The sequence below is a fragment of the Cornus florida genome, unplaced genomic scaffold, assembly GCF_030987335.1.
Source record: "Cornus florida cultivar Cherokee Brave unplaced genomic scaffold, ASM3098733v1 CherokeeBrave_3.0.0_Hap2_Chr02, whole genome shotgun sequence".
Classification (NCBI taxonomy): Eukaryota; Viridiplantae; Streptophyta; class Magnoliopsida; order Cornales; family Cornaceae; genus Cornus; species Cornus florida.
In genome coordinates, this window is record NW_026775572.1 from 35,450,144 (window position 1) to 35,467,434 (window position 17,291).

The 17,291-nt window shown below is 35.2% G+C and overlaps 1 protein-coding gene across 1 annotated transcript; it reads right to left on the reverse strand.

The window, feature by feature from the left end:
- Positions 1-185: 185 nt before the first annotated feature.
- Positions 186-15,701, reverse strand: LOC132294677 (protein BONZAI 3-like). The gene is made up of 16 exons (XM_059792620.1): positions 15,317-15,701; positions 13,206-13,253; positions 10,832-10,980; positions 10,666-10,714; positions 6,201-6,257; positions 4,821-5,000; positions 4,598-4,732; positions 4,242-4,303; positions 3,969-4,065; positions 3,768-3,882; positions 3,589-3,665; positions 2,932-3,066; positions 2,326-2,490; positions 2,127-2,240; positions 1,874-1,970; positions 186-711 (listed from the first exon to the last, which is right to left on the reverse strand). Exons 1-16 carry the CDS (start codon positions 15,485-15,487, stop codon positions 503-505), a joined length of 1,860 nt encoding a protein of 619 aa, XP_059648603.1. The 5' UTR covers positions 15,488-15,701; the 3' UTR covers positions 186-502.
- Positions 15,702-17,291: the final 1,590 nt, after the last annotated feature.

The following is a 17,291-nucleotide window of genomic DNA, read 5'->3' on the forward strand; positions in this document are numbered from 1 at the left end:
ATGTTCTTTAAGACTATTTGGCATCTTATATAGTGGTGAATGATTTAACCGAGCCAACATTGATCTCTTTGGTGTCTTGACTATACTCTCGAATGGTTAGTACTCCGAATAATTTAATATTAAGACTTACTGAAATTTGTCCCTGTCCATTTTCAGAAGTCGTAATTAATTCAAAAACAGGTAAATGTTCATAAAACCGCATTCTCAATATTATCAAACCAATCATAGTTGGCACCAACCATACTGTTTAATAATTTTGATTAGTGTTTCATAAGCCAAAGTATTTCTACTTAATGATATGCACTCCTATATATATTTTTCCTTCACATCTGCCAATTCTAAGCAATTCCTGTATGTGTAATAACATCTGCCGATTCTAAGCAAGTCATGTACATGTAATGATATTAGCGTAGCTTCAACGAAATTGAGAGATTTTACTTCAGTTTTCAAATTTTTGCGGTGATATTGGCCATGTGTGGATACGCTTGAGAAGAAGTTTGGGCTACATTGGCCATGAAGCTTGGGCTACGTCGGTCGTGTGTGGATACGCTTGAAAAGAAGCTTGGGCTACATTGGCCGTGTGTGGATACGCTTGAGAAGAAGCTTGGGATACATTGGCCGTGTGTGGTTTCATGTCTCTATTCCGCATGTAAGTCAAGAATTGGCCAGGTAGCTCTTCCAAGAGAGCCTGAACAGCGGAGATCTGCCCACCTGCACCACAGAAAAAAGTTCTTTTTACAGTGAAATAGAAAAGCAGAAGATGAAAACTACAATGAAACATCATGACAAGGATAGTCACGCATATAACCAAGAATGCACTATGGTTAATAAGTACAGAGTCTTGTAAATTGCAAGGTTTACATCAGGTTCAGGAGTGTTTATCAGCAGAACAAAGCTGAGGTCATTATATGAGATTAGAACTCTATTCAGGCGACGACAACACCAAGTGTCACTGCTAAAAGCAACTATAGATCTCCTAGTCATGGCATAAAAAGGCAGCAACATACTATTGATTGGAAGTCTAGTTCTATGATCTAGCTGTTATTCCTTTCAATAACAACTTGGGATACAAATCTTGCACAGTACATTCAACCATTGGGAAACCTATGGGTCTGTTTTCAGTTTTCCGAAAACACTTTTTTGTTTTCTGAGAACTGAAAATCTATTCGGTTGACCATTTCTGAAAACTAGTTAAAAAAAAAAAGGCCCGTTCTTAGAGAAATGTCTTTTATAGTCATCTGAAAACAGTATTTTGTTTTCTGAGTTTTTGAGAATTGTTTTTAGAAACCTGAACCAAACAAGCCGTATATTTCTCAATTCAAATCAATTAGAATCATGCAACGATCATATCTTCACGTGAGCTTCTTTAAAGTTAAACAAGCAAAAAGCACAAAGCATCAAAGAAGGCCGGCTGGGACAAGCCAAGCTTGAAGCAATGTAAGTTCAGCTGAACCTGCTCCTAAAGTAATAAATGCATTTATTCATTTGAATAAGATTTAACAAAAGTACCCAACGAACATCAAAAATTCAATCTTGAGCCCCTAACAACAGCACCATTTGGAATTAATAACCAAGAGCTTCTTTGAATCCAACTTCAACTTGAGCTTTCATTAACAGGCAAGCTAAAAAAAACTTAAAGCATCAAAGAAGGCCGACAAGACCATTGTAGGTACCCAAACCCTAGAATATAAGAACATGTAAAGAACAATTATTTTTTACGATTGCATATGAGACTTTAACAAATAGGTGACTTGGAAATTTGCTATCAAATTTGCTTCCATCATTCTGTCATGCCCAAACGGAGAAAAAAAAAATCTGACCGAAATGTTTTACCATCTTTAAAATTTGTAAAGCAACACAATGATGAACTCACCTTGCACATCACGCATCGGAACAAACTGTACAATGTCTCGTGTAGCTATCCTTCCCGTGGAACTCTCTAATCTACGTCCGCCATCAGCATCTAGGATCTGCAAGGATAACAAAAATTATGCCACATACCAATTTTAACAGGGAGGTTTGTAAAAGGATAACACTCTCAATGAAAGGATTTTTAGTGCTGTTATGCTAATAAAAGTGAATTAATTGAAGACCAAATCTGATTAAGAAAAAAAAGGATATACTACCTCCATTTTTCCAAAATCGGCACCACCAACTCCAACAATAAGAATCGAAAGGGGTAGGTCAGATGCTCTCACCAAAGCATCTTTAGTTTCCTGAAGATCAGTAAGGACTCCATCCTACAAAAGTATGAAACAATTTATCACAAAAATAAAAATAAGAAACAACAAGAAAGAAGCAAATATTGGTCGTTTGATTCACTACCGTTATAATCAGCAAGACAAAGTACTTGCTCTTGTTGTAGGAGAGGGACTGCCCAGCAAATTCTGCAGCATTGTTGATCACCGGACCAAATAAGGTGGGTCCAGCAAGAGCAACATTGTGCAGAGCACTTGCATAAGCTGCCATTATACCTTCTACCCCTTCAACCTGTAACATGAATGGGAAATTGACCATCACATGATATAAAAGATGAAAGCAACCAAGACGTACAAGGTTATTCATCAATGATGGCAGCATCTCTACCCACACACCTATCACTGGGATGAAAATATGATGTTTAAGGCAGCTTACTGCACAAAAAATCTAGCTAGTCTTTCCAAACGGTCCGATATATTTTATGCATAAACCATGGTAATCCGAGAATAATGATAGGGTAGGCTAAACAGCCTTCAGCTCTGGCCTTTGTGGGCTAGAGGTATGTTAACTGTGTTCCTACGTGATAAATCATAGAATGAAATGGTGCCTTATTACCAGCAATTTGAAAGGAAGCATGCCTTGCGTTTAAGCACAAGACAAGGAGCTTATCAAACAATAATTAAAATTGAGTACAACAGGATGTCTCTTCGATCCCTTGCAACATATTATTACCTCAAAGCCACTTGTACTGCTCAAGTTAAAACAATGAGATACCGAGCCATCACAAGTCCTTCCTCCAAAGCCCCAAGCAGGAAAGCGCCTATCAGAATCATAGAATTGTATGACCTCCCCAACCTCCATTATAGCCTGCAAGGAGTAGAGTCATTGACTTGTGCACTCATTCAATCAATCAACGATTATTTTCTACTAAATGCAAAATGAAGACTGCAGAGAACAAAACTTTCTTTGCATGACAATTAACTCATACATCACCAACTTGGTCTACAAATAATAAAACCAACTGAAAACTGTATAATTTATATTACAGTGTCATTCATAAAATTAGAATTTTATAATCACATCGACAGGTCATTTCATTGTGAGCAACTTATAAGAGTTGTTTATGAGTCTGCATTCCAATGGGAGAATTCAATGGCATCTGACTTAATGGTAGGTTCTCTAGTTCCAAGATAAGCTAGTAAAATTTTTAAACATTATTCTTGAAGCATAGATAATTCCAGTTTGATAACACCACAGGTGGCAACTCGAGGGTATCTGACTTAATGGGAGGCTCTTTAGCCCCAATATAAGCTAGTGAAGATTTTTAAAATTATTTGAGAAGCATAGACACTTCCAGATTTGAGAACACCACAGGTCGCACCACCTTACCTGCTGGTAAGCATTCAACCGGCCTGAAGGATCAATGTAGTGCAAAGAATCTAAACTTCGAGGATTTCCATTTGAAGCTGGACAAAATTTAAATTTCCATTAATGAGCCAAGCAACTGTATAAACAAAATAAAATCGACTGGAATCGTATAGCTTTTCAGAATGTTGAAGGCTTGTTACCAGTAAAATCAACAGCAACCATAAAGTTAAGTTCAAAGCCACTAGAAATGTAATCAAGAAAACTGTACAGTTCCTTTGCAACAAATCCATCCACAAAAAGTTGACCCTTCAGAACCTACAGAAATATAAGCACAATGCAGGTTCAGACATGACAGACATACAACAAATGGCTAAAATCTTTATCACGTATAAAATAAATACCTTTTCATGACCATGTCGAGCAGATGGTAAGATAAAATTTGCACCAATCTTTTCTTTGTGAAGTTTTTCAAGGTCTGCCATTGATTTCTGCATTTTACTATTACATATGAACGCAGTGTCAATATAATGAGCAATAGAAGAAAAAAGAAAATTTGAAAAATAAATAAATAAAACATGCAAAAAGGCAGATTAAAGAAAACAAAAGCAGGAACTTAACTGACAAAAGGAAAAGAAAAAAAGGAATTGACGAGACGAATAAAATTGGACAGTCACCCAATAAGTGCATGATTGCCATTGCTATTGAAATCAAAGCACTCGATAACTAATGGGTTGTCCTGCACCAAATAAAAAATTTCTCCGTAAAAAACCAATATATATATAGCAACCTGTAGTTGTATCCATCACAGAATGCTACTTAACAAATCTGGGTCATGCCATGCGATAAAATAATTCTATCATTCTTCAGTTACATTTCCAACAGTGATTAGGCATCCAAAATGCAAATCTTAAGAGCCTTTATGTTAAATTATCTCAAAACTTAAATTATTGGCACAAAAACATGAGACAACCACAGATATCATAAATGAAACATTTATTCTAGATCTAATCACAAGAATTGACAAACTTGCCTTGCTCCCAAATTGCTGCATTGTGAGGCATAGGGGCTTCCAAATTGGATTCAAGTTGTTATTCACAACTTCTGTCTTGCAAATTGGAACAGTAATACCACTCTCAACAATCCTAGATATTCTCAAGAAAGGATCCTGAAAGGAGTAAAGAAAAAAAAAATCTAAGAACCAAAATTCCAAGTAACTCAAAGCTCCATATAGATATCTGATTTCAAATACATACACTTTTGGAAATTAGGTCCTTGTTTTCCAAGTTGGAACAATGACATGCCATCTCAACAGCATTCTTTGAACCGACAGTTTCCTCGGCATGGACCGTTAGTGTCCCAAAGTTTGTCAGACCACTGTGCCCAGTTTTATTGTGAAGACTAAGGGTCAAACTCGAACTTTGTTTAGTCACTATCTGTCATGAGTTAAAAAAGGAAAAAGAGAAGTAAATATTTATGCATATTTCTGCAAAAAAAAAAAGGAAGAAATTTGTAAGCAACTGTTTCAGATTAAGATAACTACGAGAAAATGCATCATTTAAGAAAGAGATATAGAAGCACAATTCTGAAAAGCCATCCTTCAGCGAAGAAATTTATCGCACAGTTTTCAATACATGCACATGTTCAACTTGGGGGAAAGCCACAAGTGGGTCCCATCAGAAAGAACACTCTTTTTCTGTGTTAGTTGGGACCAGAGTTGGCAATCACTCTGGTTGGTCCGCCTTCAAGTCCTCAATAGGATATGCTTTGACCGAAATCGCCTGAATCTTCCAAGTATGCTTGCAACTAATAGGGACTTCCACACACTGCTCAAATTAAATTCCTTAAGTACATCAAACCAAAGTTGATCTGGACTTTCACAAAGCATGTATCCACATTTTAATGCATGTCATGGGATCCAAAAAGGGGCCTGTAAAATGCAGTGAGACATGTGCTGTGAAATGAGGACACGAGTTCAATTCTCATATACATTTAGTTTTCACATATTTCCCACTAAATTTGAACTATCTTAGGTATGCTTATACATGTCCAAATTTTGTCACTTCGACACTGTTATTATATAGTGAAGCAGAGTGTCTGGATAATTATCGATGGCAAGTATATGTGAGTGATAGCATGACAACAATAATTCTATGGTTAATATTGTTTAATCACTTAGATAGACAGCTTCTCTATTAATTAAAACATGAAGTAGTTTTCTGAAATGTACAGTAAAGGAAACCAGTTGAACTTTTTCCAACCAACAAAATCCAATCATTTTCAAGACTTTTGCTTATACTCGTACACATATTTAAACTAGGAAAAAAAAAATGAACACATATTTAGACACAAACACATGCTTCAAACAATATATATCTCATTATTTATGAGATGCTAATCAACCAAAATTGTTAACTTGAACATGTGAAAGCAACTAAACAGGTCAACAAATAACCGTAACCATATTTTTTTATTGAAATAGTGATTGCAAAATATCATCACATAATTTTTCAAACTGCACCATTTATGTAATATACAAAGCAAACTCAATGAAATATGCAGACAAAAGAGCTTGAAAAGCGTGCAACATCACTATTGAATTCGATTTGGGCCCCAGTTAATACAAATAAACTTACCTCAGATAATACACAATTGGCTTCAGCAAGAAATTCTTGATCTTTCAACTTCAGCATCTGCAATGTAACAAAATGGAATTTTAACTTTATCATTTGCAATCTTTTTGTTTACCTATGATGATCAAAAGCTGCTATTAGTTAATATTTGTTGTAGGGCAAATAAATTGCAACCGAACACCTTCGAAATACATAATGTCAACTATTGGAAATTGTGTCTCAAATTACTATTCTAATTAGGTTTCTATTTTAGAGTTGTATTCTGTTAGGTAATTTATTGTTTGGCAAGGCTGGGCCTTTAAGAAATTGTAATCCTTGTCCAACAAGGAATTGTGGCTTTAACTCCATAAATAGATACCTAAGTTGTGGATTGAGACTTGTGAGATTGAGAGAGATGTAGTGTCATGGAGTGAGTTGATGGGTAAAGGTAGTATGCAGGTTCGTAGAGTAGAAAAAAAACCGGTGACACTGTTAGCGAAGAGATAGGCTCGTGGAGGTGTTGGTACTCTATTGTTGTAATATCTCTACGAATCATAATGGAATCTCTTCTCATTCATAGACGTAGGCCGATTTTGGCTAAACCATGTCTATCTTGTGTTTGTGTGTGATTGCTTTGTTGGCTTTCATTGGATTTATGTATCCGCGCGATTCCAATGCCCCAACAAATTTGTATTAGACCCAAAGGTGAAGGAGATCTAGAAAACACAAGAAGTCTCAACAAGTGCTACAATGGGTCTCAATTGCAGGTGGAGTCAATTGGCTTGATTACATGGCATGGAGCTCTAGTGGTCAAGGTGGAGCCTTGAAGGTTCTTAACTAATCGAGCAACGTACAGTGGGAATAATCAGAATTTTGCAGGAGTATCGTCAAGATTGAAGCTGCAAAAGAATTGTCCTGATCAATGCCATGGAAGCGATGATTGGCAGGATGGAATTTGAGTCAAGGTGGAGATTGTTGGAAATTGTGTCTCAAATTCCTATTCTAATTAGGTTTCTATTTTAGAGTTGTATTCTTTTAGGGAATTTCTTGTTTGGCAAGCTTGGGCTTCTAAGAAATTGTAATCCTTGTCAAATAAAGAATTGTGTTTGTAACTCTATAAATAGATACCCAGGTTGTGGATTGAGTCTTATGAGATTGAGAGAGATGTAGTCTCATGAGTGAGTTGATGGGTAAAGTTAGTATCAGTGTTATTAAAGGCTCAAGGCGCTAGAAGTCCTTTGGAGCCTAGGCGCGAGGCATACGGCGAAGCGTGCACCTGAGTGATGTGAGGCGCACAATTGAATATTTAAACTACCATGAAAACATTTATCTCATAAGTCATATCAATATTCTAAAAATTAATGTCAAATATAAAAAGGTAAATTCATCAACTATACAAGCATCCAACAACCATAAAACAGTGCACACATTTGTTTTCTTGAAAGGCAAAACAAATTTTGTTTTTTCGAAAGGCAAAACAAAGCACAAAAAGAAATAAATCTGTTAACAAAAAAAAAATGTTAACAAGAAAAGAAAAGAAAAGAACAAAGCCATAGAGACAGAAAGAAGTAGAAGAATAGAGAGAAGTAGACGAGAAGAGAGAGAAAGTGTTAAAGATGAAAAGGAGAAAAAACAGAGCCAAAAAAAGAAGAAAAAGATAGAGACAAAAGAGAATTAGACGAAGAGAGAGATGTAAACAAATATGAGAAGAGATGAGTGGAGGAGAATAGAGGGGAGAGAGAAGAAGAAAAAACTGACGTGGCTTCGTCGTTCGTCTCACAGTCTCACTCTTTCTCTGTTCAGTTGACACTTTGACTCTTGGGCTTTCCAATTTGTTTATTCTTTTAAACAAAAGTTCCTTCTCTCGCACACTTCGGCTTTCTTATTTGTTAATTAAGTTGCCAAAAGTACCCTCTTTGGCTTAAGAAATAGAATAATCATTTTTTAAAAACAAAACATAAGTGAAGCGCGCCTAACAAACAAGACGAGGCGCAACCGAGGCGCGCGCCTAGTACACATCATTGTGCCTGGGATAACAATAGGCGCTAGACCTGCACCTCGAGCCTAGGCGCGCTTTAAGAACACTGGGTAATATGCGGGTTGGTAGAGTAGGAAAAGCACCAGCGACACTGTTAGCGAGGAGATAGGCTTGTGGCTCGTGGAGTGGTACATAGTGAAAAGACATGCACAAAGTGTTAGTACTCTATTGTTGTATTATCTCTACGAATCATAGTGGAATCTCTTCTCATCCATGGACGTAGGCCGGTTTTGGCTGAACCATGTATATCTTGTGTTTGTGTGTGATTGCTTTGTTGGCTTTCATTGGATTTTATGTATCCACGCGGTTCCACTGCCCAAACGTTCATGTAATCACACACTCAATCTTGTTGCCTTGTTCGAAATTAAATAAATTTTAGGAATATAGTCCACCGACATTATTCGAAGTCAAAAATAAATAAATAAAGGTTTGCCTGTGAAAGCCAGTGCACGAAGCTCCTGCCATTGCGAGGTTTGGGGAGGGTCAGATATACGTAGCCTTACCTCCGCATGGAGAGGTGGTTTCCAGTTTTGAACCTGTGACCTCCAGATCACAATTAAGCAAACTTACCGTTGCGCCAAGGCCCACCCTCAAAGGTTTGCCTGTGAAGCAAGGTCGTAAAATCAAATCGGAATCGTATATTGGAACAATTGGTAGGTCTTTAGGATCGGATTGAGAATAAATAATAATAATCTGTGATAATAAAATTGTGTAGCTTAAGAATTCTTAAAAGTACAACATTTAGAAGCCTAAAACTCATGAAAAATATAAAAATATAAAAATAATTATTTTGAAAAGATAAATTTCCAAAAAGCCATCTAAAGCAGGATAAGTAGTAACCAGGAAGAAAGAAGGGGGTGAGAATCAGAAAATGAGACAAAGCGAGACAAATGAGGTGAGAAGACACATGAATGGGGATGAGAATCTGATCGAAGGAGGTAAGAAAGATAGACTAAGGGATTGAGAACAACAAAAACACACGAGGGAGAGAAGACACTTCCTTGTTTGTTTACAAAGAAGCCTTTTATATAGGCAAAGTATAAACAAACCCTAAAATATTAAAATACTAAAATATCCCAAAAAATAGAGCATTGCCAAAAGCAAACAAAAATAATTAAAATAAAACCTAATTACATAATCCTTAATTTCATCTATCTTTACCCCTTCTCCAAAAGTAGAACTTGAACACGTGCGACTCATCATCCATGAAAATCATCATAGCGCGTTCCCCATCACTCTCTATAAGAATGTTGGAGCGCATAAAGTATTGCACAATTTTAAAAAATATTATCATATTAACATTTTTATACAGCATTAACTATGATAGCACATACATATATTATATGTAAATGTAATATAAAAAAAGTTCATGAATCATCATTTATCCGCCAAGGATCATATATGGAATGAAGATATTGAATTTAAAATATATTCTATTTAAAATACTCAGTTCACTCAGTCATAAAAAGGCATTATAGAAGATGCAACAATATAGGAAGGAGAAAAATAAAAGCACTAAGATCTGTATTAGTATGATATTGATTGGTTTAAAGCAAAATTAAGTCCCTCTCTGTAAAATAGCACAACAAAATAACAAACCAAAAAGAAAAAGTAAAAGAAAAAAGCACTCATACTAGTCAAAATAAGGAATAACCTAATTACCTGCTAAAGCAGTTGACTACTCAGCAATAACGTTGCAGAGTCAAAAGGAGAAGAAAATTTTGCCATGCTTGTCTTACTTAGGACATTTGAGTGAGTCTTAATCTTAGTTTTATAATATTATTTGGGTCTCAAGTTCTCAAAGAAACAAAAAAATAAACCACATTTTAAGGCTCTACAGTAGGATCAGTAGAATTAGGAATTTAAGAGTGCACCCATTTTTGGATTTTTTGTGGGACTGGGATCATTTAATATTATTGGACCATGGCATCATAGGATGTGGATCTGGTTTTAACATCCATGCTCAAAAGTTAAGCACCTCACAGTTGAAGTACCCTAACAGTTAGCAAAACTAATTATTGACGTTGCATTCAGAATGAGTGCTACTCTTATGTTTCCTATCTAAATGAAACCCTTGCTAAATGTTCTCTTGTTCACTTCAGAGCCAAATTGACAGCAGCAACAAACTGTAAATGCTCTGAACTCTGGAATATTCAGCAAAAATAGAAAGAATTAAAAAAAAAAAACATCTCCATATATTTTCCTGGCTCTAAATTTCTTGCACGTTACAGCTACCACACGTGTAAGACGTAAAGTACATTCCACAACAAGGCAAACAAGTTGAATTCTGGCACCCATAACTTTGTGTAAGCCACTTAAAAAACCACCAAATTGGCAAAAACAACAGATATATAGTTATGTACCATATAAATTTCACTATCAGTAAGTAGCACATACAATAGCATCTCATACAATCTAGTATGATGATGAGAAAGTAAAATCATTATGTACCTTCACCGGTAAATTGTGGTACTTTGTATCTACATCATACACACGAAAGCTGAAAAAACAAAATGGGTAAGCATGTGAAATAAATTCTTAAGGCCAAGAAAGGTCTACCAGATAAAGTGAACAAGACAAATCCACACAAGGATAAGGAGAAATATGACAAGCATACATCAGAGGCTGAACAATCTCAAACTGATAAGCAACATTAATTTTTCCAATCCAAGCAGGATCCAAATTGTTCATTATCACTTCTGTACGACCAAGTTCCTCTAAGGTTCCATCTCTTTTCTTTTGATATACTACTGCCATAGGATCACTCTGCAATGAAAATATAAAATTCAAGGTCAAACCTTATTGTGAGAGTTTTGGTAGAGTTCCTTGGTACATATCAGAGAGTATATATTTATCCATCAAGCCAGGTGGCCTTTGGTCTCCAGCTTGGTCTTTGATGAATTAATTATATAAAAAAATATTCATGAATTGAGAATTGGGAATTCCTCCTCATAGGCCATTGGAAATGAAGGGCATAAATCAAAATTTGTGGATCAAATATTTGATTTTGGCGACTCAAGAACTGTTTTCCCACATTTCCTGAGAGTTGGGAATGGTTATTCACAAATGTAATATGGTCCATTTAGTACACATAGAAATGTCTACAGAGAGCAGAATGGAGTCAGCACCTAACCGACCAACCACAATTGTATTAAATCCCTTTACAAGTGATGGGGAATTCTATTATGATATCTTTTTGTATGGGATTTGCTTTCCTATAATATAATAACAAATTTGTAGATACATTATCACAAACTGATATGAATATGGTGGAATGATAATGGGCTTATTCAACAATTCTCAAATTGAAATTCACAGTACCAACATTCAAATTCAAAATGATATGCATAATTATCATTTACTATAAGTTTGCAATGAATGAATAATGAACCATTTAGCGTATTAATTTATTTTGCATCTCTCTGCCCCCCTCATGTTCTTGTGTAATGGAAATTGTAACTGCCAATCATCCTGGTAATATTCTCCAAGGAATGGCAATTTGCAGCACTAAACAAGTACCCCACTTGACACCGCCCTGTCCTTATTAATAACAGGACAGTATGCCAGAGACCTGTATAGGGTCAAGGATAGAACATGAACATTAGACCACATAGGGTATGGGATGGATTGGGTGATTGTGCTTGCCCCTTTTATGATTAATATATTATTTACTAAAAAATTTAATAATACCAAAAAGGCCATAACTTCTACTGCCAAGTTATCATGGAAACTGCTAAGATAGTATATGAATCATGGTCCACATAAGGAGCCAATAAAATTCTTTGTGGTACTGTTGATAGCTCATTAAAAATCAGGAAAATGCGATTAGAACTAAAGTGCATAACAGCAACTTCCATTATAAACAACATGAGGTCATTTTCGTTACTTATTGAATCTAATTGAAGTGAAAAAAGCAGCACATACTGTAATTCTTTATGGTTGTAAAACTAGATGAAAATGATTATGAATTTTTTTTTTCTTAGAAGTAAAAATGATTATGTTTTTATGAACCCCAAGTCCCCTCCATGCTCCCTTTTCTTCTCCCCCATCACTCCTCGGGGCATTTCATTCCTCACACGCCTCATCATGTTTTGTCTTAGATTGGAGATGAGCCAGAGAGGTCACGTCATCTCAAATTTGCCCCATTGCCATCCCAATGTTGCCTTTTGAAATAAATTTATCATAATTGAGTGAAATAGTTAGCATTTAGGAATTGCAAAGCGGATCAGGTGTAGTTTGTTATAGCTGAATCATCGTCATATATTGATCATAGGTTAGTATATCTAATGCTGAATTTTCCTCAAATCGTAAATTATTTTTAAACTATTACTTCCTTTTCTCAATTTCTTAAGCATTTCACTAAAAGCTCTATTTTTAAAATGTCTCCTCTCCAAAATTTTAAAACCTATAGCAATTTGCAACATACAAAATATAGGAAACGGTGTTGATGACTAGGATTCAAAACATAGAATAAGGCATTATAAAATACGTGCACTTCAAGCGTAGGCTCTTCAAGCATAGGCTCTTAGATTCAATATGGGCAGTTGAAAGTGTCATAGCAAGGTGTTTCTACTCTTATGAGTTATTGATTACCCTTTTTAAGGACATCTACCTACATTTTCTTAATTCCTGTAACATCTCTGTGTCTAGTGTAGACAATTCTTTTTGGTACAAAAATTTGTCACCCGAAAAACCAGATTCTCAAAGCCGGTCAATATACATAATAGTCACTGAAAATTAAACAGCAGAACCAATGAATAATTGCTGAGGCAGTCCTTCCCAGGCATCAACATAGAGACAAAGCATACTGAGACACAAACACTATGACAGACTGGTACAACATAAAGAAAGATGGATCCACAACAATATAATATTCAAATATAGCACCATTCCAAAAGTTCTGAGGGACAATAAAAATCAATATGAACCTTTCACAATGAAAATATAGTTATCACATCCTAAGATTTTAAACTACGTATTTAAGAACGTACCTTTGAAATGATGTCGCGGTCACGTAATTTTGAAGCAGCTAAAGATAACTGCATTTCATTATTGAAACACATTATTGCATCATGTACAATGAAATCAAATAGACAGTATATGAAAGACATGATAAGAAAATAGGTAAGCTTCAGACAAGGAAACTCAACCGTGGCCCTAATTGACTAAACGTATAGCAATACAATTACCTTAGATAAAGAAAAAGAAAATAAAGGAAACGAAAAAAAGAAGACTACTATGCTGCAATTTGGTCCATTGGCATTTCATTTCGGCAGTGGTATTGTTACTCCAGAAGTTGCGTAGAACTCCACTCTTATTCGGTGAAGAGATAAATTCATGGTCCACAACTTACAAAATATATTTTTTTCTCAGGTGATAGACAGTTGAAATATTCTGTCCAATCCAAACACAAAAATACGCTTTTTATTGTAAATCTCGTGTTGGATATGATGCCAAAAAAAAAACATCTTTCCTCTTGACCCAACAATACAAGTTGCAAAATGCTGTTTAGGCACAGCCGCTCAGTATACAATCTTATTTTCAACCATTAACATATCTCATTCGTATGGTTTGCACTGCTGAATGTACATCCATATCACATACAACACTATTTGGATCCAACATTAGAGGACAAAATCTTATAGAAAGAACATACTTGGCCTACTTGATGACCAAATCAGATGTTTAAAGTGTATAAGAGTCTTAAAAACATTCAAAAACATATTTTAACCATTCCTCAGGGTCAAATTGAATAGTAGAATACAAGTAAGGATCCAGTTGACCAAGATATGCATGAAGGGGCTAAAAGTTACAATTTCATTTCTTTTTCTTTTCTTTTTTGCCAACTTGATGGAATCTCAATCATTATTTAATTTTTCTTAATTTCAGGACAAATGAGATTCTAAATTCTGGAATCAACAACTTTCTCCTATACTTAAAGATTCAAAACACATATAGTGGAACAAGTCTTGCTTTGACTCATTTTGGGAGGCAACAGACAAGGTCATGTTTTGGTCAATTAACTTTAAAATAATGACCAGTGGTGGAATAAGTCAACCCTCTGAACCTTCTTGCTCCCCAGTGCCCTGGAAAGCCCTGTGCAATTGAGAGGATTTTTCTCCCAAATAAATACCAACATACTAGTGTGATAATATCAATAGATAGATCTTGGCAGAGATCGTCACTTGTCAAAGTCATTGAGTTTTAAGAATCAAACATTTTACATCCATGTAATTCACTATCTTTAGCACTTTTTTAGTTTTTAGTTTTCTTTCTATAAATCCAAGAACTTCTCCCATTCTAATCAGAAAAGAAAGGTGGCAAAGCACACCCAATAACAACAATTCCACTGAACATTGCCCGGCATCTCTATCCATCTCCCGTAAACAGTTCATTTCTCTCAATCCAGACAGATCTATGAAAAGATTGGCTACATGATTCATATTCATGTCCTGCATAATTCTCTCTACTGTTACATATGAATCAAACTGCACCCGCGCACAGTCCGAGAGACACACTAAACTAAAAAGAAGGGCGAATTGGGTAAAATCCCATCAAATTCCTCCAATTTTCATGGGATTTGAGGACACTGTATTTTGGGATTTCAAATAGCATGAAATCCAATTTCATTTTTACTTCCTTTGATTCTTCCATTTTGCATTCTAAATCCCAACATTCCAAACACAATGTAAAAAAGAAAGAACACGTGAGTTAAAGTTGACCAAACATCACCAAACAGTCTAGTGGTACTTCTTACCATTCCAAAATAGAAGGTGTAGGGTTCAAGATCATGCCAAGGTAAAAAATAAATAAATAAATAAATAAAACCTCAATCCTCTGCTGTATTTTTCCAGTGGTGCTGTAGTGATGCTATAGGGTTTTTTCACCACCATTACATCTGTTTTCAACACATCTAATACTATGTAATGGTGTTGAAAAACAGATGTGTAAAAAAACATATGTAAAGGTGTTTGAAAAGCGTTTTGAATATTAAAAGGAGGGAGAGAAAACTAGGGTTTGTGGTGAGGATGATATAAAGGCAGTGTGACAAGTGTAACATTGAAACCCAGTTCCGTAAATAAGTGTGTGTGTGTATATATACCTCGATCTGTGTAAAGAGGGCACCAAGGCCCTTTGTTCTAAAGAAGTAGTCAACAGCGTCATTGTGTCCTCCGGCTCCACCGCCAACATCGTTCGTCCGTAGGGGCCTCTGTTGGGCCGCTCCTCCCACTGCTTGTTGCCCTCCTCGTTGGTCCGAAAAGCACCCTCCCATCTCTCTCTCTCTCTCTCTCTCTCTCTCTCTCCCTCTCTCTCCCCTCCCTCTTTCTCTCCCTACAATATACACACTCTCCTCTGTCAAACTCCAAATTTCGAAAACCAGCAATTCCAAATCTCCTCTCTCTTCTGGTTCCCCAATTTAAAGAGAGAGCTGTTTACTTGGAACTGACGACTACCTTCTCTCTCTACAAGTTTTTTTACACAATAAAAATCTCTCTACAAGTTTATTTACACAATAAAAAGAAGCGAGCGCGTTTTGGGTGGAAAAATTTTGGTAACTTTCCAAGTTTCTCTCTCCTTTCTAATCAAATATATATATATATATATATATATGAATTTACTTCCTTGAGTCTTCAAAAAAAAATACTGTAATAATCATGACTTGTGGGTTTTTAAAAATAAAAAATAATGTTGGTAAATAATTACACAATAAAGGAAGCCCTGCCACGTGTTATGCAACTTGTTTAATTTTTCTTGATAAGCACTCTTTTCTTATCAAATTGTAGAAAAAAGAGAGTGCATTTGGCATACCATCTCCAACTTGGTTTAAATCTGATTTGTGATAATAGATTTACACAAAAAAAATTATATTATTTAGTTTTAATTCTCTGAATTTGTAAATTGATACTTGATATTTAAAATTTATTTATTATCTGTGTTAAATCGTTTGAAAACTGTAACATTCTTGAAATATGAAAAATTTACCAAAATTTAAAAAGGGTATCTTTTTGAGATTAGGAAAATTCACCATACTTTAATGGTCATTCTCTCTCTCATCGTTTCCAAAAAAAATATTGTTCCCTCTCTCTCTCTTCTTTCTCATTCCCATATTGGGGGAATATTTCGCGCCAGAAATAAATATTCTTTCCCCCCTATTTTTGTTATTACTTCTCTTGTTGAATATAGCTCGTAACCTTTCAAGGAATGGAATCACTTGAGAAAAAAAAAAAAAAAATTATAACTCGGTGGACTAAATTATGCAGAGAGTATGATATATAGTTGCTTTAGTTAAATTTTGATTCCAGAATCAAGATTTCATTCATTTTTGGCGTGAAATATTTCTCAATTGTGGGAATGAGCAAGAGGAGAGATTGAGCGATCTTTTTATGAGGGAGAGAGAATGATGTTAATGTCGTTATAGTATGGTGAATTTTTCTTATCTCAAAACGTTACTGTTTTCAAACTTTAATAATTTTTTCTTTATCTCAAAAGAGTGCAATTTTTTAACTTTTTTTAAATTAGTTGATATGATTTAACACAAATACTAGATAGATTTTAAATGTCACGTGTCAATCGGTAATGAATTCAACTTACGATAACTTAAAGATCCAAGTCCCTCTGCACCGTATTGAGATAAGAAAATTTTCATAAAGTTTGAAAAATGTACCGTTTTAAAATAAGAAAAATTCACCATACTTTTTGAAAAATGTACCATTTTAAAATAAGAAAAATTCACCATACTTTTTGAAAAATGTACCATTTTAAAATAAGAAAAATTCATCATACTTTAACGACGTTAATAATGTAGTTTTCTGTCCATCATCTTTTCCAAAAAAGATCGCTCATTCTTTCTCCTCTTGCTCATTCCCACGATTGGGGAATATTTCGTGCCAAAAATGAATGTTCCTTCCCATGATTTTTAGCGCTTAGAAGCTCTAGTTCACTCTCTTTTTCTTTTTTCACTCTGATCTGGTTCACTCTCTTTTTCTGAAATTTAAATTGTAAAATTCCTCTCTTTTTAAAAATTTAAAGTGCAAAATCCATTACAGAAGGCTTAAATATTCCCCCAATCGTGGGAA